This window comes from Entamoeba nuttalli, assembly GCF_000257125.1.
Source record: "Entamoeba nuttalli P19 unplaced genomic scaffold asmbl_6977, whole genome shotgun sequence".
Taxonomy (NCBI): domain Eukaryota; phylum Evosea; order Mastigamoebida; family Endamoebidae; genus Entamoeba; species Entamoeba nuttalli.
Genome location: NW_008578374.1, coordinates 1 through 18,785, shown reverse-complemented (window position 1 = coordinate 18,785; position 18,785 = coordinate 1). Strand labels below are relative to the sequence as shown.

The 18,785-nt window shown below is 25.7% G+C and overlaps 14 protein-coding genes across 14 annotated transcripts in view; 6 read left to right on the top strand and 8 right to left on the bottom strand.

Annotated features, from left to right (window-relative positions):
* Nucleotides 1-387, bottom strand: part of ENU1_162590 (dopey domain containing protein, putative) — a gene marked incomplete at both ends in the record, with an annotated part of 423 nt that extends 36 nt beyond the window's left edge. Inside the window, one exon of the mRNA XM_008860880.1 lies at nt 1-387. This exon is cut by the window's left edge and continues 36 nt beyond it. Within this exon, the coding sequence (XP_008859102.1) occupies nt 1-387 (387 nt within the window).
* Nucleotides 388-732: 345 nt separating this feature from the next.
* On the top strand, nt 733-1,462 carry ENU1_162580 (hypothetical protein; the record flags this gene model as incomplete). The annotated part of the gene is made up of 2 exons (XM_008860879.1): nt 733-977; nt 1,036-1,462. 2 exons carry the CDS (start codon nt 733-735, stop codon nt 1,460-1,462), a joined length of 672 nt encoding a protein of 223 aa, XP_008859101.1.
* A 317-nt stretch (nt 1,463-1,779) lies between these two features.
* Nucleotides 1,780-3,244, bottom strand: ENU1_162570 (hypothetical protein; the record flags this gene model as incomplete). Its single annotated transcript, XM_008860878.1, has 2 exons — nt 1,780-1,863; nt 1,919-3,244. 2 exons carry the CDS (start codon nt 3,242-3,244, stop codon nt 1,780-1,782), a joined length of 1,410 nt encoding a protein of 469 aa, XP_008859100.1.
* A 71-nt stretch (nt 3,245-3,315) lies between these two features.
* On the bottom strand, nt 3,316-5,235 carry ENU1_162560 (hypothetical protein; the record flags this gene model as incomplete). Its single annotated transcript, XM_008860877.1, has 1 exon — nt 3,316-5,235. The coding sequence occupies one exon, from the start codon at nt 5,233-5,235 to the stop codon at nt 3,316-3,318; it is 1,920 nt and encodes a 639-aa protein (XP_008859099.1).
* A 178-nt stretch (nt 5,236-5,413) lies between these two features.
* On the top strand, nt 5,414-5,974 carry ENU1_162550 (SAM-dependent methyltransferase, putative; the record flags this gene model as incomplete). Its single annotated transcript, XM_008860876.1, has 1 exon — nt 5,414-5,974. One exon carries the CDS (start codon nt 5,414-5,416, stop codon nt 5,972-5,974), a length of 561 nt encoding a protein of 186 aa, XP_008859098.1.
* A 69-nt stretch (nt 5,975-6,043) lies between these two features.
* On the bottom strand, nt 6,044-7,465 carry ENU1_162540 (proteasome regulatory subunit, putative; the record flags this gene model as incomplete). Its single annotated transcript, XM_008860875.1, has 1 exon — nt 6,044-7,465. One exon carries the CDS (start codon nt 7,463-7,465, stop codon nt 6,044-6,046), a length of 1,422 nt encoding a protein of 473 aa, XP_008859097.1.
* A 167-nt stretch (nt 7,466-7,632) lies between these two features.
* ENU1_162530 (60S acidic ribosomal protein P2, putative) lies at nt 7,633-7,950 on the bottom strand (the record flags this gene model as incomplete). The annotated part of the gene is made up of 1 exon (XM_008860874.1): nt 7,633-7,950. The coding sequence occupies one exon, from the start codon at nt 7,948-7,950 to the stop codon at nt 7,633-7,635; it is 318 nt and encodes a 105-aa protein (XP_008859096.1).
* A 110-nt stretch (nt 7,951-8,060) lies between these two features.
* On the top strand, nt 8,061-8,483 carry ENU1_162520 (hypothetical protein; the record flags this gene model as incomplete). Its single annotated transcript, XM_008860873.1, has 1 exon — nt 8,061-8,483. The coding sequence occupies one exon, from the start codon at nt 8,061-8,063 to the stop codon at nt 8,481-8,483; it is 423 nt and encodes a 140-aa protein (XP_008859095.1).
* Nucleotides 8,484-8,506: 23 nt separating this feature from the next.
* ENU1_162510 (eukaryotic translation initiation factor 4E, putative) lies at nt 8,507-9,109 on the bottom strand (the record flags this gene model as incomplete). The annotated part of the gene is made up of 1 exon (XM_008860872.1): nt 8,507-9,109. One exon carries the CDS (start codon nt 9,107-9,109, stop codon nt 8,507-8,509), a length of 603 nt encoding a protein of 200 aa, XP_008859094.1.
* A 570-nt stretch (nt 9,110-9,679) lies between these two features.
* ENU1_162500 (hypothetical protein) lies at nt 9,680-11,242 on the bottom strand (the record flags this gene model as incomplete). The annotated part of the gene is made up of 1 exon (XM_008860871.1): nt 9,680-11,242. One exon carries the CDS (start codon nt 11,240-11,242, stop codon nt 9,680-9,682), a length of 1,563 nt encoding a protein of 520 aa, XP_008859093.1.
* A 995-nt stretch (nt 11,243-12,237) lies between these two features.
* ENU1_162490 (histidine--tRNA ligase) lies at nt 12,238-13,758 on the top strand (the record flags this gene model as incomplete). Its single annotated transcript, XM_008860870.1, has 1 exon — nt 12,238-13,758. The coding sequence occupies one exon, from the start codon at nt 12,238-12,240 to the stop codon at nt 13,756-13,758; it is 1,521 nt and encodes a 506-aa protein (XP_008859092.1).
* A 180-nt stretch (nt 13,759-13,938) lies between these two features.
* On the bottom strand, nt 13,939-15,561 carry ENU1_162480 (SH3 domain containing protein; the record flags this gene model as incomplete). The annotated part of the gene is made up of 1 exon (XM_008860869.1): nt 13,939-15,561. The coding sequence occupies one exon, from the start codon at nt 15,559-15,561 to the stop codon at nt 13,939-13,941; it is 1,623 nt and encodes a 540-aa protein (XP_008859091.1).
* Nucleotides 15,562-16,963: 1,402 nt separating this feature from the next.
* On the top strand, nt 16,964-17,413 carry ENU1_162470 (hypothetical protein; the record flags this gene model as incomplete). Its single annotated transcript, XM_008860868.1, has 1 exon — nt 16,964-17,413. One exon carries the CDS (start codon nt 16,964-16,966, stop codon nt 17,411-17,413), a length of 450 nt encoding a protein of 149 aa, XP_008859090.1.
* Nucleotides 17,414-17,934: 521 nt separating this feature from the next.
* On the top strand, nt 17,935-18,645 carry ENU1_162460 (biotin--[acetyl-CoA-carboxylase] ligase domain containing protein; the record flags this gene model as incomplete). The annotated part of the gene is made up of 1 exon (XM_008860867.1): nt 17,935-18,645. One exon carries the CDS (start codon nt 17,935-17,937, stop codon nt 18,643-18,645), a length of 711 nt encoding a protein of 236 aa, XP_008859089.1.
* Between the last annotated feature and the right edge of the window lie 140 nt (nt 18,646-18,785).

Here is an 18,785-nt window from a genome sequence, read left to right as displayed (position 1 = left end):
ATCTGTTGCTCCACTTCGTATTAATGGAAAAATTCCTGGTGTAAAACACCAGATATCAGCCATAATTCTGTTTTGTCCTATTCTTTCAAACAATAGTGAAAATAATTCTAATACTTGGTTATGCACTCCAGCTGGTATTTGTGGGTCTAGTGCCTGTGCCATTCTTCTCATAAATGTTTGTTTAGCAGGAACAACAGGAAACTCTTTGTTATTTTTAATAAATTTAGTAAAGGTTTGAACCATTTGAAGAATATCAGTCCAAACCTTACATCTCTCCATTTGATTTAATAATTTCTCTGCTTCATCATTAAATTTTTGAAACTTTACTTTCTCTTTTTGAGTCGTCAAAAAAGAAAGATCAATATCTTCGTTAATGTTCCTTCTCATTTGTTGGTCTTGTTACTATTTATTAGATGACTAAGATTTTTCATTAATCCTCATTTTCTTCATCTGAACTTTTTCTCTTCATTTCTTCCTCAAAAACGGCTTTTCCTTCATTTAATTCCCTTTTTGTGAGGAAAAAAGTTAGCCAGTTAATAACTTCATAATCCCTACCAAGTTGCCACGTTATTTTTTTATTCTCTAACAAATATCATTTTTGTTTGATAGAAATAAAAATGTCATACAAAAAATATTTATAAAAAAAATATCATGGGATATAAAACAATAAAAATTCATCATTGAAAAGTAATTTTGGGGTTAAAAGAACTGTCAAAAACAATTGATAAATTAATGACAGATTTAAAAAGATTATTGATTAACGTCGAAACTGAACTTGTTGAAGTAAGAAATGAATGGGACGCTATTGTAAATGAAACAGATTTAATCTTATCAAGTGAACCAAAAGAATATGCTGTAATTACATTTCCACCAACAGAGTCATTACTTTCTAAAATTGGTGTTATTGATGGAGAAATCAAAGAGATAAAAGAAAATATTGTTTCTGTTGAAGCAACTAAAAGGATGTTTTTTGTTGCGTTTGTTTATTATTAAGTAATGAATTACCCAAGATTGAATTAATAAATAATATTCTAGTAAAATAGACCAAATTGAAGAAGAAAGAAAAAGTTTAGTTGAAGAAATTGATGCTAAAGAAACAGAAAAGAAAGATTATATTGACAAAATAAATGATACATCAAAAAAAAATGAAGAACGTGTTGGTATGAGAAAAACAAGAATGGGATTATATGCGAAAGAAAATGAATCACTAAGAGCATCTGAAGCATTAGCTCATGATATTAGTGAGAATATTAATGCAACAGTTTTTATGATTGAAGAACAAGATTCAAGATTATCTCACACTCAATTAAGATGGAGTGAAATGACAAGTATTTTAGGATTATCTAAAACAGTAATGGATTTAATTCATTCAAGAAATAAAGTTGATAAATTAATTGTTTATGGTGGATTGATTGGCATTATTATTATTATTGTATTGTTATATTATTTCATAAAACATTAATTTATTTCTTCAAATGAATTTAAGAATTATAATGGTTATACTAAAAAAAACATTTCTAAAAGTTAAAACAATACCAATTCAAATAATTAATGATTATTACTTATTTCAGAAATTGATTCTTTCTTCAAAAACTTTTTTCTCAAATACCATTAATTTCATAACAAATAAGAAATTATCCTTTTTAATGACAATAAATAACAAAAAAAGCAACATTAAATCATTTAATTTTTATTATTGACAACCAAAGATATGTTGTTTTTTTTTAATATTATCTCCGCTATTATTTAAACACAAAAACAAAAGAGAAAAAAAATTAATTAAAGTTCATCGTCGTCAAACGCAAAATAATTATCCAAAATAAATTGAGCTCTTTTTCTGACAGTTGAATTCTTAGAGCTTAACTACTAAATAAATATCTTTAAGTAATAAAAAAAAATCATTTAATAATGAACAAACTGAAAGATCTTCACAAATATTTTCAAAATAGAATTGTTCTAAGATTGATGTTAAATCTAAATTAACTTCATCTGCAAATTTTAAAATATTTAATATTCCTTTTAAAGTAATAGAAATTAATTGTTGTTTTTTTATTTCAGTCATATGGTTTTGTAATATTTGAATAAGTATTGGAAGTATTCCAATACTTTTTTGTAGAGTTAAAGATAATAATTCATTTGAACAACCATATATATAATTTGCTAACGTCCACTCAATGTTTTCTTTGACAAAACTTCTTTCCTCATCTTCATAAGAATGTATAAGTAGTTCAATAAATCCACTGCTTTCAAATTGTTTAATTATTTCAATATTTTCACATGCAGCAATGTTTGAAAGAATTTGATAAACGTCTGAAATTTGGTCGTTTTGATTTTTTTTAGTTAATTCTTTTAATATATCTAATATTCCATATGATATCATTTTCTCTACAATAAATTCATTTTTAACAATCATATTATTTGCAATTTTTACTGAAGGAATTGATAATTTTATATTATCATTTGGTAAGTATTGAATAACTTTTTCATAGACAATATCATTATCAATTAAATCACTAAATTTTGGTTTACTACTTACATAATAAAATGCCCATAATGCATCTGAAACAGAATCAACATCGTAAATGTCATTTACTTGAACTAAGAAATATTGTATGTATTGACTAACTTCATTATAATTTATTATACTTCCTCTACACATATTAAGAAAGAGCCATGACATTGCATGTTGTAATGATTTATCGGATTTATATTTTTGAAAGAGTGTTGAATAAATATTGATAACATTAAGTTGTGAAATAATTAACTTTAATTCATCAAATGCACTAATATTTGAAAGAATATAAATTGTTGAAATAACTATTGAAATATTATCGCTTTGTAATAATAAATGAACGTGAGAATTAAACCCACTATCAAGAAGGTGCTTTGAACATTCTTCACTAAGTGAACAAAAATCATTCAATAGAAAAAGAGTATTAAGTAACGACACTGTTTCCATATTTGGTAATGTTCTAACTAAATACGGAATAATCCCAGATTTAATTATTAATGATTGTTGTAATGACTCGTTTGATAAATACGACCTAAGTGTTGGAATTAATGATAAATTTCCTTGGTTCATTACATCATTACATTGTTGGGAAATAACCTCAATTGTTGGTAATATTGGAACGTTAACAACTTCACTACTAATTTGATTTCTTTTTTGTTCCATCATTTCTCTCCTTCTACTTCTTCTCATGTCATTTCTTACCTCTTGTTTATCTTTCAATATTTGTTCCATTCTTCAACAACTTTTGGGTTTTCAAGTAAAAGGGTTTTATAAATAACGTAAAAATAATTAAAAAAAATGTTTTATGAAATATAATTGTAAATGTCCTTGTTAGAGTCATACTCTAAATATTCTTTGATTACCATTTCATCAAGATAAGGCTGAATGAGTTTTGCATCGACAACTAAGTCATCAGATTGTATCATAAAAATGATTTGTTTTTTTGTTGCTGACTTGGCTTTTTTCATTGTTCTAACAATCTTGGCTTGAATAGCTAAACTAGTATCTTTGATGATAGATTCTTCCTTTATTTTTTGTTTTGAAATTACTTTATGTGTTGAGACATTTACATCTTCCTGAATTGGAATAATTTTATTATTTGTATCAATTAAATTCATTTTCTTTAAAAATGAAATAACTCCCTCTCCACCAATAACTTTGTTTTTAAATTCATCTTCTGTTAAATTTCCTTCACTCGCCATAATTAATGCTACTGCTTGACTATGATTTAACGTATGAATTCCTTTACACCCATTAAATTGTATATTATAAATTGATGACTTATGTAAAAATCTTAACATTCTTTTAACATATTTTTTATGATAAAATCCAACAAACATAACAATAATAGGTTTTAAAGCTTCTAATGGTGGTACAGAAACAAATGTTAATGGCCAAATATGATTAGTAGCAATTAAAACATTAATTTTCATTGATGTGTGTAAACATTGATAATATGTTGTTTTCATAAACTGATGAGATAATTCTGAAGATTCTTTTGAATCAGCAATCATTCGTTTTGTTCTATAAATGAAACTACCTCCAGTTGATGGACTAACAGACTGTAAAAACTTATGTGGAACTTCTTTTCCATTAACAAGAGCAACTCCAATGAATGATATTAATGAGGTATGAATCGAGTCTTTAATTTCACAAATGTTATATAATTCCATTGCAACACTTGTTTCATTATCTTTCATCAATTCAACAGCAACTGTTTTAACACCAAATCCTTTAGACAACAAATTATTTAGAACATTTTTAAGACTATTATTAAAATCTGTAACTTCTGGATAATGTACTTGTATAAAATTTTTCCAATACACATAATTAACAATAATTTGTTTTTCTTCTTTTTCTTTAAAATCATTTACTAAGAATTCTTTTAATACTTCATCAAATTTACTAGAAAGTCCAATAGTTTTTGAGGCACGATAAATTGTTTGAGTATATTCAAAATTTGAAGTGAAGTGGTGAATAAAAATAGAAGTAAACTTTTCTAATGGCTCTTGACCAAATATTTTGGTATATAATACTTTTTCTACCTCTTCTCGAACAGATAAAGGAACTGTCTTTTCACAATAATGATAAATGACAACAAAATTATTTTCGAGATTATTAAAATGATTTAATACAAAGGTACAATATTTTAAGATTTCTTGTGTTTTATTATCTTCTTGATTAATATATGAAGAACAACTTGCCATATCCCATAAATTAGTATAGAACTGAGTTAATTTTAGTTCAGCCTTTTTAGAAAGTTCAGTATTCGAAGATGTGTAATAATCCATTTCTTTATTAATGTTAGGATCTAATTGACCAACAAGAGGTGTATAAAAATAATTTCTAAGTCCATTTAAGAATACTTGTTCTGGTGTTGGGAAAGAAGAGAATTTTTGAGATCTGATCATAGGAATAGTTATGTAGATAGGATATAGTACTATCTTCATCATCTTTCTAAGATGAGATAGTGTTTGAATAAATGTCAAATATGACACTAAAATTTTATTTGGTGAGAAAGACTCAAAGGTCTTTAAGACTTTAGCAAAGAACTCTTGTAAAGACTTATCTAATAACTCATATAATTGACATACTCTCTCAGTAGTTTGATGAGAAATTATTTCAGATACCATAGAATTAATTTTCATAACTTCAGAAATAGATGGTGATTCTCCATTAATACTTTTTAATAATATCGTCCAAATAGTATTGAACAACTTCATCTGTCTTTTAAAAAAATTTTTAGTTTCTTTTTAAAAGAACTAGTTAATTATGAAGATTAAATTATTATTTTTTCTATTGATGTTTTTATTTAAAAACATAAAATTGTTATAAAAAACGTTTTTATTTCTAAAAAAAGATAATTAGGTTTTTAAAAAAAAATATGGAGAAACAATAACAATGGACAATGATTGGATGCCTTATGCAAATGAACCTGAACCACCTCAAGGTCAACTCATTCCATTTATCACATCACCACCACAACTCTGTGAAGAAGTTATAAAATTATTAGGTGTTACAGAAAAAGATAAAATAATTGATGTTGGATGTGGAGATGGTAGAATAGTTATTAGTGCAGTTGAGTTAACTCATTGTAAAGGAGTTGGGATTGATATTAATCAAGATTTGATTGATGGGTGTATAAAAGAAATGAATGAAAAAAAGTTAAATACTTATCTTCACTTTCAAGTCGATGACTTTTCACGACCAGATTTTGACTTTTATCAATGTGATTGTGTTTGTTTTTATTTTGTCCCAAGAATTATTAAGATGATGAAACCAAAAGTGTTAGAGTATTTAAGAGCAGATCATTCAAGAAGATGTGTTTCAATAAGGTTTCCAATAAAAAATATTATTCCAACAAAAGTGAATGAAGCAATGAAACTTTATTATTATGATTGGCAAAGTAAAGAAGGTAAATATGGAACCAATGAAGATGATTGTTTGTTACCAGCATTTTAAATGAATTTAATTTAAAAAAGAAAAAAAAGTCAATTATTTGTTTTTCTTCTTCAATGATATTCTTAATAATTAATGCATATCTCCAATAATACCGTTATCATGAATATCAACATTGAAATAAGCACCTGATTCTAATACTCTCTTTGTATTATCTTCAAAAATCATAGCTTTTTCAATATCTCTTTGTAATTGCATACATCCACGGATTCTATTTTCTAAAATAATTTGAGGTTCATTAGTAGTATAAATATCTAATGTATTTTTACCAATTAATATTTGATTTTCATGATCAATTACTGCATCAATAACATTATCTTGAATACATTTAGCAACAATAAATTCAGTATCTTCAACACTATCTAATTGTAATTTCTTTTGAATTTCTGATAATCCAATTCTACTGTATGAAACATAAATCTTTCTAATAGCAGTTTTAATAACATTTTGTCTAATACGAATAACTAGTCCATTTGTTTTATCTTCTGTAAACCAATCTTTAAATTCTTCAACCACTTTCTTAAATTCTTCTAAACCACCAACCTGAACTGCTTGAGTTAATCTATAGTATGGAAGAAGTGCTTTTAACATTCCATTTTGTAAAAATACATTTCTTCTTGGAATTTCTCCCATTAATAATTGAACAAGTGTTAACCATTTAGTTACACAAACATGAAATCCATATGCTTTTGGTAATTGTGGTGCTTTTCTTATAGCTGTTGTTAATGAGTCATAGGCATCTGAATATTTTAAATGAATACATTGAATTCTTCCAAGATAATAATAATAACGAGCTTGTTGTTGATTAGAGACACTTTGGTTAATTAAACTTTTTGTAATAAACTTTTCACAAACTGAGTATTGTGATGTAGCCAAATAACAACGAACAATAAGATTAGTTAATGTAGCTTTTGTTTCATTAGCTTGTCTTAATGTTGCTGTAGTATGAGCTATTAATAATTGGTCAATGATAGTTACTTTACAAAGCTCTGCAGCACGTTCATAATAAAAATATAATTTTGCAATTAAAGCATCTGTAGAAATATGTAATAAATGTGCACGACTAACTGATTGTTGTGCCCAAAAGAAAGCCTCAGGGTATTTTTGATTATCAAGACAAGCAATCACAACTAATAATAATATATAACTTTCTATTTCTAAATCACCAATTGGTAATATTTCATTTAACGTAACTGATGGTAATGGTTGAAGAATATTAACATCATTTCCTGATGATGGAAAATGTGAAATAGTAAATGACCTCAATGGAGAATATAATAATGAAGTTGTTTTAACATGTTTTTCTACAGCACTAAGAAGAATATTAGGTCTAAATAAATGTTTACGTAACCATGCTGTTTGATGATTTAATTTATTCATTAATCGTTCTCCTTTTTCTGTAACACTTTTTTGAATAACTTGAATAGCACTATTAATGGTGTTAGTCACTTGGTTGTCTAATTGATCAATTCCTTTTTGAATTTCTACTTCCATTTCCTTTCTATTTGATTTTTTAGTACTTGAAGTTTTTATTTTTTACTTTTTGAAGTTTTATTTTTTTTTTTCATTATTTCTAAAAATTCACTTCTTACTTTCCTACAATTTTGTTTTATTAAAAAATTTTGTTATAAAAAATTGTTAAATAACACAAAGCATTTCAATTAGAAGAGATCACCAAATCCTCCGAAGTCTTCCTCTTCTTCTTCTTCTTTTTTCTCTTCTTTCTTTTCTTCGGCTTTAGTTTCAGTTTGTGCAGCAGTAGCGGCTGGAGCAGCAGCTGCAACAGCCATTGATCCCATTTGTTTCTTTCCAGCTTCAATAACTTCCCAAACGTTCTTACCATTCATGGCATCGAAAACTTCTTTGATTTTAGCTTCATCAATTTCAGCACCAGCAGCAGTAAGAATTTCTTTAACCTTAGCTTCTTCTGCGTGTTCGTGTCCAATAGTACAAAGAATATAAGCTGCGATGTATTGCATAATGGTTAAAAGGGTTACTTTTTTTTAGTTTTAATAATTTCTTTTTATTAATTATAGCTTTAATATAAGAAATTATAATGAATATAAGAAAAGAACTAAAAATTTCATAAATGTATAATAATTTAGGACTACGAACAGTCCGTGGAACTGGTACTTCTGGCTATGTTCAAATGAGTAAATCATATCTAAAAAAGAATACTGAAAATGTTGGTAGTCAGTACTATATGACCAAACCAAAAAAGAATAATTTCATGGATCAGGAGATTATTGAACATGAATTACGTAGAAAAATAGAAATTATGGTATTAGAATGGGTGGAAAAAAATTGTAAAACAATGGATGAGAAAGCAAAACAAGAAAAAATTAAAGAACAAAGAAAATATTATCAAGAAAAAATTAACGATGAAATAATTAATAAAAAGAAAGAATTAGAAAGAATTAGAAGAGCTTGTAAAGTAAAAGAAAGTTCAGATAAAGACTTTGATATTACCACAGAAGTATTAAAAAGAATTATTGAAGAAAATAATAACTAATTGTTTATTAATATGGTTTGATATTATAAACTGATAACATTAAAGAAACGTCCATCAACAGAATCTTGGTGAATATGGAAGACTATTTTTTCCTGATCAAGATCAAGAATTGATTTAAACTTACTTCCAATCAATTTCACAGCTTTAGAATCATCATGCTCCCCTAACCATAAAGAAATTCTTATTTGATTTTTTTTACAATTAAAAACACACCCTTTGACTAACTCACTTGAAGGAAAATCTTCTCCAATGCACGCTAAAATAGTGTTTAACCACTTTTCCTCAATTCCTTCATTCTTCATAGTTTTACTACAATAATGAATCCATCTACCTCCATTTTTATTTTGTGCATCTTCCCATTTTGGTTCAATACCTTTTCTAAATAGATAATAACTACTCATACAAACTAAATCAGAGGCTTTGATGATATTGTTGTACATTCTCCAAAAATTTTCAACAGTACCAAAACAATAAACCTCTTTTGTGTTTGACCCATAGGGAATACTTTCATTTGAAGGTTGGTCATACCATAACGTCCAAGAAGTATTTAATTTATGTTGACCATCAATAGGTTCAGCGTTTAAGGTCATAGTCAATTGATGTGGTTCTAATACTTTCACACTCATACAATTATAATAACTGTTTATAAAATATTTCCAAACGTTTATATAGGTAGTAAAGATTAAAAAGTGATAATTGACAAAAAATGATATAATCACTTTCTTTTTTAGAATCTTAAATTAGGTTTAAATTTATTTCTTTTCAAAATTTACGTTGAAAAGATATAATTGTCTTTTTAGTTACTCATAACTTTTAGGATTTATTTAATCAAAGCTGGAGATACTAGACTTCAATTTATATAGCTCAATGTAATAATTAGCTTATTTATTGTTCGTTAATAGAAAAACTACTAACTATTTTGAAAGTTAGAATATTGGTTTTAATTTGTTTAGTACTATGTGTATAGAGAAATAGAAAAAAGATGATATTAGACAATATTTTTTTTACTACTTTATAGTATAGTCATTAACTTTAACAAACAAATTCACATCAAAGAAGTACCGTTATTTCTATTATTCACTATGTTATTAATGGATTAATCTTATCAGAGTATTTTCACATATTATTATTATTTGTTGTAGTTGAAAAAGAAAATCAAAAAAAACTTGTTAACAAAAATACAATGATATTTGACTTTAAAAAAAATTCTTTTTGATTTGGCTTTCCTCAACTAGTGCCTCTGTTAATGCTTCATGAAACTTTGCTACTATGATAGGTTGTTCATATTTTAACATACAAATAATTAGTTGAAGGTCTGCTTTTTGTAAGTCAAGACAAGACTCCATTTTTTCTATTATTGTTTTACCAAATGGAATATTAAGTGTCAATAGTTCATTATATAAAATACTTGCTTTACTCATTAATAAGATTGATATCTCCTTAAATAGGTATTTAGCTATTAATGTTTTACGTTTATCAATTAATTCAACAGATCGTTTTACAAGGTCTTCAATAATAAATTCATGGTCTAAAGGAAGTAATAATTCAATTGGACTTATTTGAGGAAATGGATTTTCAAGTTTTAGTGCTTTGTCAATGATATTAATGAAATAACTTGCTCTTGAAGCATAATAAGAAATTATATTAACTTCTTTCATTGTCTCTACTGAAAGTTGTTTTGTTACAATGAGACATAAAGGAAAAGGAAAAATAAAATAATCTGTTGGTTCGATAGCTGTAACAAACTGAACAGTAAAAAAAGGATTGATTTGAACAGTAAGATTATTTGAGTGTAACTCCATCATTGTTGGAGATGAAAATTGATCCAATAATAATGAAATATCATTAATTTCATCTGTAGAAGTTGGAACACAAACAGTGTAATAACTTCGAAGATAACCAGAAATAATTGCTGAAATATATCGAGTACGTTCCATAAATGAATGACCTTCATAAATGAATTGTAATTGAAGATGGTATTGTTTTTTTGAGTATAATAATTGAATAAATTCATCAATTTTATCAATAAATGTAAGTAATTGTTCATTAAGATAATTTGTTGATTCTTCCCTATTTATTGTTATATTTAGTAATTGATAATAAAAGAAGATACGATTGATGTAATCATAAAATGAATCATGAAATGATTTGTGATTAATTATTCCTTTAGGCAAATACACTCCAACATCAACAACAATCACTGGATATCCTGTTGGACATGTAACCATAAATGGTATATGAAGAGTAAAAACAACAATGTCAACATCATTTTCATCAAATTTTTGAACTCCAAACTCATATTGATAATATGTTGGAATGTGTGTAGTTTGAATTCTTATTTCTGTTGGTCTATCAACATGAATTGATGCTTTTAAAGGAATTGATTTATAATATTGATTCATTCCATAACTTATAATTTTACTTTGTATTTCTTGTATCCGAGGAGTGTTTTGACAATATTCCATCATCAATTGACGTTTAGCCAAATCTGGATAAGATATAACGTTCAATAAAAATACATGACTTTCATGTTGTTCTTGTCTAAGTTTAAATGTTCTTGGTATTTTCCACTGTGTTTCAGTTAGTAAATCCTTAGTTGTAACTTCCCCTAATAACGTTTGAAAATTCCCCCAAATAACTCCCCAATGTTCGTGAAGGTTATGTGAAGCCATAGACTTAATTTTAAAGAAAGAGCTTTTGAGTCTACTTGGTGATTCATTAATTTCAAGAGCTTCTGAACGAGGGATCTTATAAGACATTTCACTAAACACTTAATTTCTAATTCTTTTTTTTCTTCTGCAAATTCCGTTAATACAGAAAGTTCTTAGTGTTTGGAAAAAGATTAAAAAAGAAGGGAGTTTTTCTCTATAAAAATTCATGTTTATTAAGAGAAAATAAGAAAAAATCAAAATAAGATTTAATATTAACTAATTGATGATTGAATAAATGATTTATTATTTTTTATAACAACTCTTCTTAAAACATATTTATCACTAAGCAGTGCGATAATCTCTTGATTTTTTTTTTAGAATTATAAGCCACAAAAATTTTATATTAATATTCTCTCATTATATTTAAATAAAGTTTTGTTATTTCTATTTGTTTTTAACTTTTTGGCATAAATCATTTTGATGAAAAATATTAACTCTAAAATATAATAATTGAAAGTCTATTTAGCTCATTTTATGAAGTTGATTATTATTTATTGATACTTTTTTCATTAGTAAATTAAAAAACAGTACTATAATATATAAAATGAAATTATTTTTATGTCACATATTATTTTTCTTTTTGTTATAACGACTCTAATAAATCAAAACTTAAAGAGAAAATATTTCAATAAAATTATACATCTAAATGAGTCATATCTTATTATTTAACATAAAAATTGTTTAAATTTTTCTTTTCTTATAAATGTTTTAATACTCGCAATATCATTACTAGTTATATAAAACATTAAATAACTTATTTAATGGTTAGGCTGAAGTACCTTTTTAAAAAAAATTAATAAAACAAATTTTTGATATTTTAAATTACTAAAAAGATAGTAAAATTTCTAAAAAAAATTAAATTATAATAAAAAATTATTATTATTTTAAAAAGTATAAATAACAAGAAGATTTTTTTTCTTCTATAAAAACAAAAATATACTAATGATTTAAATATTTTATAGTGAAAGAAAAGCACAAAGCAAAAATAGTTGATAAAAACAAAAAAATAGGGTTTAACAAAATGAACAATACAGATTTAGATTATGTCTACTGAACCAATTACCAACAACGAAGTTAAAGAAGTGTCTCAACAAAACACTCCAAAACAACCAAAAAAAGAAACAAAAAAGGAACAATTAAAATTCCTTGTAAAGACACCTAAAGGAACTCGTGATTATTTCCCTAAAACAATGAATGCAAGAGAAACTGCTATTCAAACTATTACTAGATGTTTTAGAAGACATGGGGCTGTTACCATTGATACTCCAGTATTTGAATTAAAAGATATTCTTACTTCAAAATATGGAGAAGAGGGAGGAAAACTTATTTATGACTTAGCTGATCAAGGAGAAGGTGAAAAGTTATCAATGAGATATGATTTAACTGTTCCTTTTGCAAGATATCTTGCTACTAATGGAGTCAAAAAGATTAAAAGATATCAAATTGGTAAGGTTTATAGAAGAGATCAACCATATATGACACGTGGAAGACAGAGAGAATTTTGTCAATGTGATTTTGATATTGCAGGTGAATATGATCCAATGATTCCTGATGCAGAAATTGTATCTATTCTTAATGAAGTTTTAACTGATTTAGAGATTGGAACATTCAGAATTAAGATTAATCATAGAAAACTTTTAGACGCAATTTTTGTTCTTGCAGGTGTTCCAAGAGAAAAATTCCCAGCAATTTTCAGTGCAGTAGATAAATTAGATAAAGTTTCATGGGAGGATGTTGAAAAAGAAATGGTAGAAGTTAAAGGACTTGATAGGGCTGTTGCACAGAAAGTTGGAGAATATGTTAAAATGCATGATAAACCAAAAGCAATGTATCAAAAACTTGTTGACATGAAATTAGGAGAAACAGCTAAAGATGCAATGAATGATATGAAGTTATTGATTGAATATTGTGATGCTTTAGGATGTTTAGATAATGTTGAATTTGATATGAGTCTTGTTAGAGGATTAGATTATTATACAGGAGTCATTTTTGAAGCAGTTATGGTAGTTGGAAATACATCTGTAGGATCTATTGCAGGAGGAGGAAGATACGATAATTTAGTCGGTATTTTCGGAGCAAATAAGATTCCATGTGTTGGATTTTCAGTTGGACTTGAAAGAATTATGATTATATTAGAAGAGAAATTAAGTAAAAGTTCTAAGTTACATGAAGCTCAAACTGAGGTATTTGTTGCTTCTGTTGATAAGAATAGACTTATTAATAGACTTCAATATTTAAATAGACTTTGGGAAGTTGGTATTTATGCAGAAACATTACAAAGAGTAAATCCAAAAATTAAACAAGAACTAAGAGATGCAGATGAAATTGGATGTAGGTTTGCTGTTATTTTCGGTGGTTCTGAGTTAGAAGAAAAGAAAGTTGTTTTGAAAAATTTAATTACTCAAAAACAACTTACTATTGATGATGATAAACTTATTCCTGCTCTTGTTTATCGTTTAACACATAAAGACACTTATTTAACTGAAGATCCTGAAATGTTTGCTACTGAAGAAGAAGTCAAACAATTTAAACAAGTAAGACATCAATTAAATGTATTTAATTAAATTTAAATACAATAAACATTTAATTGAGTAGTTTTGAATGTAAATATACTTTTTAGTCATTTTATTTTAATTATTTAATGATATATGATTTATCAACAATATAAAGTATTACAACATACATAATAAAATATTTATTTAAACCAGAAATAGAATTAAATGACAGTAATTAATTTTGTTATGTTATTTAATATAGTCAATAAAATTAGCTGGAACTAAGCCTCGTTTTCCATTTAATTCAGCCATCCACCAATCACCAGAATTATCATAGATATTAATAATATCACCTTCTCTTAATGATAATTCAGTAGAGTCAGATGCTTCATAGTCATACAATGCTTTCATACTCAAAATTGGTCGATTTGGTAATGGAATTTCTTCTGGTTTTGAAACAATTGGAGTAGAAGAGTTTTGAGTTATTTCTTTTGTTTCATCTTGGGTTTTGTTTTGATTATTTTGAAGATTTATATCATTTTGTTCTTCAGTTTGATTATTCTCATTTGTTTTTTCTTGTTCTTCATTAACTTCAATAACATCATTTTTATTTTCTTCTGGAATAGTAATAACTTCACTACTTTCATCAGTATTTTCTGATGATGTACTATGTAGCTTATCTTCTTCTTGACTTGATTCACTACTTTCCAATGTTTTATTTTCTTCCTTTTCAGTACTTATATCACCACTTTCACTACCACTATCAAATGGGTTTTGTTCTTTTTTCTCATTATGTTCTGGTTTATGTGTTATAATATCATTATTCTCTTTTTCTTTTTCCTGTTGTAGTTGACCTTCTTCTTTCTTTTCTTCTTGTGATTGACCAAGAGAAGAAGAAACCATAGTCTCATTTTTTTTAATTTTATACTGACTTTCTTCTTCAATTTCTTTCTTAATGCCATTAATTATTTCATTTTTTAATTTCATTTCTTGACTCATTAGTGATGGTTTTGAAGGTGTTTTAGGTAATGTTTTTTCAGGCACATGTTTTGCAGAAACACTAGTACTACCTGAAGATGATGACGTGGTTATTTTATGTTTTCTTCTTTGAATATGATCATAACAATGTAATTCACTAATATAACTGTGAAGTGGTTCAGTAATAACATACTGAGGGGCAGCACCTTGTTCTCCACCAAATTTACTTATAATAGATAATGCTTCATTAACACCATCTCTTTTTTTCATTTCAAGTTCAACTACAGCACGAAATAATGTACTTCTATATTTAACAACCATATTCATCATAAGACACATGTCTTGGATTAATTCATTTCTTAGTTCATGATAAGCAACATCTGCAAATTCTTCTTTTTCAAGTAATTCATCAATACCTTTTTGGTTTTTCTTTTTTTTCATTTCTCTGACACGGTTTTGTGATAATTCCCAGTCAATCTTTCTATCTTTCATTATTTTTTTTCTATCCTCTAATTCATTATATTGAATAATACATGAATGAGCATTAGAATATAATATTTCATATGCAGTAGCATAATCATATTCAGCCATTTGTCTAATTTGACAAGAAGAGTTAAACTGTAATACGTGATTATAAATGTCATCTTCTTGATTAAATATCTGAAGAAAAGAATCTCCAATCTTCAAAAGACTTTGGGGTGTTTTTCTAATAACATTTAAGTGTGTTGATAACGAATTCATAATATGTTGAAATTGACATTGTTGAATTTTAAATTCATTGTCAATTGTTTCAAACTCTTCGTCAACTTCTTTTATCTCTTCATTTCTTTTTTCTTTAACACTTTTACTTGCAGAGTAAATTTTTCTATTAACAATATCAAGGGCAGTCTTCATTTTCTATTCTTCTTTATTTTTTTTAGTTTTCTCTTTTATTTTTTTAATTCCTTTTTCGATTCAAGTTTTTTGTTTCAAGCCAAAATGAACTTAATATTAACGGTTTATGTTCTGGACTTCATTATTATCATTACTATTCGTTAATTGCTTTGCACAGTTTGACCAATGCCAAACAAGAGAAGTGGTTAATTGTGAAGATTTTATTAGTTATAAAATTTTTATTAATGAAACTCAAAAAAGAAGTAACAATTATTGCGAAAATACTCAAATTCAAAGATCTTCTTATTTTGTTCAAATACAAAGTCATCAAAATGAACTTTTAATAGACACATGTGAGTCGACTGATGGAAGCTCGTATTTTGAAATTATTGATCAATGTGATAATTCTTTATGTCTTATTTCATCTTCAAAACAATGTGGAAATCACGCGTATATTAGATATACTAATGAATCTTCAATTAATATTATTCTTCGTGTTATTTGTCTTGAACCAAGTTGTCATTTAGTTCTTAGAATTCAACCAATAACAAAATACCAATATGACACTTGTTTTAATGCAAAAGTTATTGATCAAAATACAAATGATTTATTTTCAATAAAAGAATTAAAATATTCTTCTCATGGATGTTACGGAAAAGAAATAAAATCAAAAGGAAAATGGTATTTTATTAAATCTAATTTAAATTATAAATCTATTAAAATTAATGCATATGGAATAACAAATCATAATTATATTCCAATTGAATTAAAAAATGGATGTAATGATTATTATTGTTCAGTAAGAAATGGACCATTTTATATTGACTCAAGTTTTTCAAAATATATTTTTATTGACCCAGGATCAAATGATGATAATATTAAAGTTCAAATAGAATATATAAATGAAATACCTTATTCAAATGATTGTTCTACTGCTCAAGAAATTCAACTTCCTTATTCAACAGTATTATGGAATTATAATCAATTATTAACTCAAGACTATTGTGATAAAACAAAAACTAATGCAAATACTTTTGTATTAGTAGTAACTGATTCGTCATTAATAACATTATCAACTCAATCAACTCAATTAAATTATGATAGTATTATTTCTGTTGCTAATGGTAGTTGTGATCAATATACATGTATTAAAAAATCAACTCCTTTAACTAAAAATGGTGGTTCATATATTCAATTTAATGCAACAGAAGGTTTAATATATCATATTCAAGTAGGTTCTTTCATTCCTAATTTAACTGGTGAATTTGTATTTATTGCAACAAAATCAACAATAAATTCTAATACACAAAGTAATAATCCAATAGAAATTAAATACACTGGAATATATGAATTTACAGTTGACTGTTCTCATTCTTATCCAAGTATTTGGAAAGAAAATAATACTAAAATTATTGGATATGGAATGTTTATTAATATTCCAAAGCATTCATCAGTTACAATTTCTACTTGTTCTGTAATAACAACAATAAAGTCATTAATTAAAATTATTAATAATACTCAATTTGATAATCAAAATAAAAAGAATACTTTTGATGTCATTCAAGATGGAATTGATTCTTCATGTGGAGAATTTGGTAAAACTCTTTATATATCATCAAAACAAATCCCATTGATGATATTTATTGGTTCATCTGATAATTCTAATAAAATAATCCATATTGATGTTGAACTATCAGTAGAAAATAATTCATTATCCGCATCAGTTATCACATTAATAGTGATTGGATGCTTACTTGTTATAATTTGTTTTCTGATAATACTTGTTGTAATATTCATTCTTTTAAAGAAAAGAATTATTACTGATTCAAAAGGAGTTGATAAGAAAGAAATATCGAATAATGAAATAAACTGAGAGGTTTTTGAAAAAAATTTTGGTTAATTTAATTAATTTAAAAAAAAGTAAAAAATATCCAATTTAGTGTTAATAGAAATGTCATTTATTTATTGATTAATAAATATTAATCAAATCATACTTTATTAAAATAAATAATTTTTTGTTTTATTTATTATTTAGATTTTCTTCTTGTTTTTATCTTCTTATTTGATTTTTATTTTAATTCTAAATAAATATCATTTCGTTATTTCTGATTGAATTATCATTTATTTATTATTTTATGTTGAAGTATATCATTATTATTATATTACTATTTCTATCATTCATTTATTATTAACATCATTTATATCTTTTATTTTCTTATTATTATTTATTATTATCTTATTTCATTCTTTGTATTATCATTTATTATATTTCTTATTAAATTACTTCATCATAATCAAATAATAATTGATGATCATTATTTAATTTTGTATTAATATTATCACATAAACCCTAATACAATGTCTTCGAACCTTAAAAATTATAATAATAAAGTCATGAATTGTGTGTTTATTGAAACATGTGAATCAACAATGGATGAAGCAAAAAGAATTTGGGAAAATGAAAAACATGAAAATGGTTGTATTGTTTATACTCATAATCAGACTAAAGGAAGAGGAAGAGAAAATAGAGTATGGCAAAGTGATCAACATGATATTTTATTTACTTTTATGTTTCAAACTCAAACTGAAGAAGAATTAAGAAGAAGTGGAGTAGTTTCATTACTTTCTTTATGTTCTATATTAAAAGAAAAATATGGAATTCAAGTATTTGGAAAATGGCCAAATGATGGATATGTTAACAATAAAAAATTATTTGGAATATTAATTGAAGCAGAATGGAAAAATAATAATTTTTTAGTTAACATTGGAATTGGAATTAATTTTTATAAGAAGGATCTTGACTGTTCTATTAGTCTTAGTGAAATTGGAGATGTTTCTAAAATAAATGAAGTTGAAGTAATGATGTCATTTAGAGACAAATTCTTTGAATTAATTAGTCAAAGTTATTCTGTTTTATTAAACCAGTTTAAATCTATTGATTTCTTAAATGGCAAAAAAGTTACTTTGAGACTTGTTTCTGATAATTCTTCATTAGATAATAAAGAATATAAGGGAATAGTTGTTGGCTATACAACAGATTGGAAGATATTAATTCAGACTGACAATGGAATTGAAGAATTTGATAGAGAAGAAATTGTTCTTTAATTTATTCCATTTAATTATTCAACCCTTTTAAAACCCTTTTACTTCAAAACCAAAAAGAGAAAAAATTAAAAAAACAATTAAAACAAAAAAAAATAATTGGTTTAATGGCAAGAAGATATGATAGTAGAACTACTATGTTC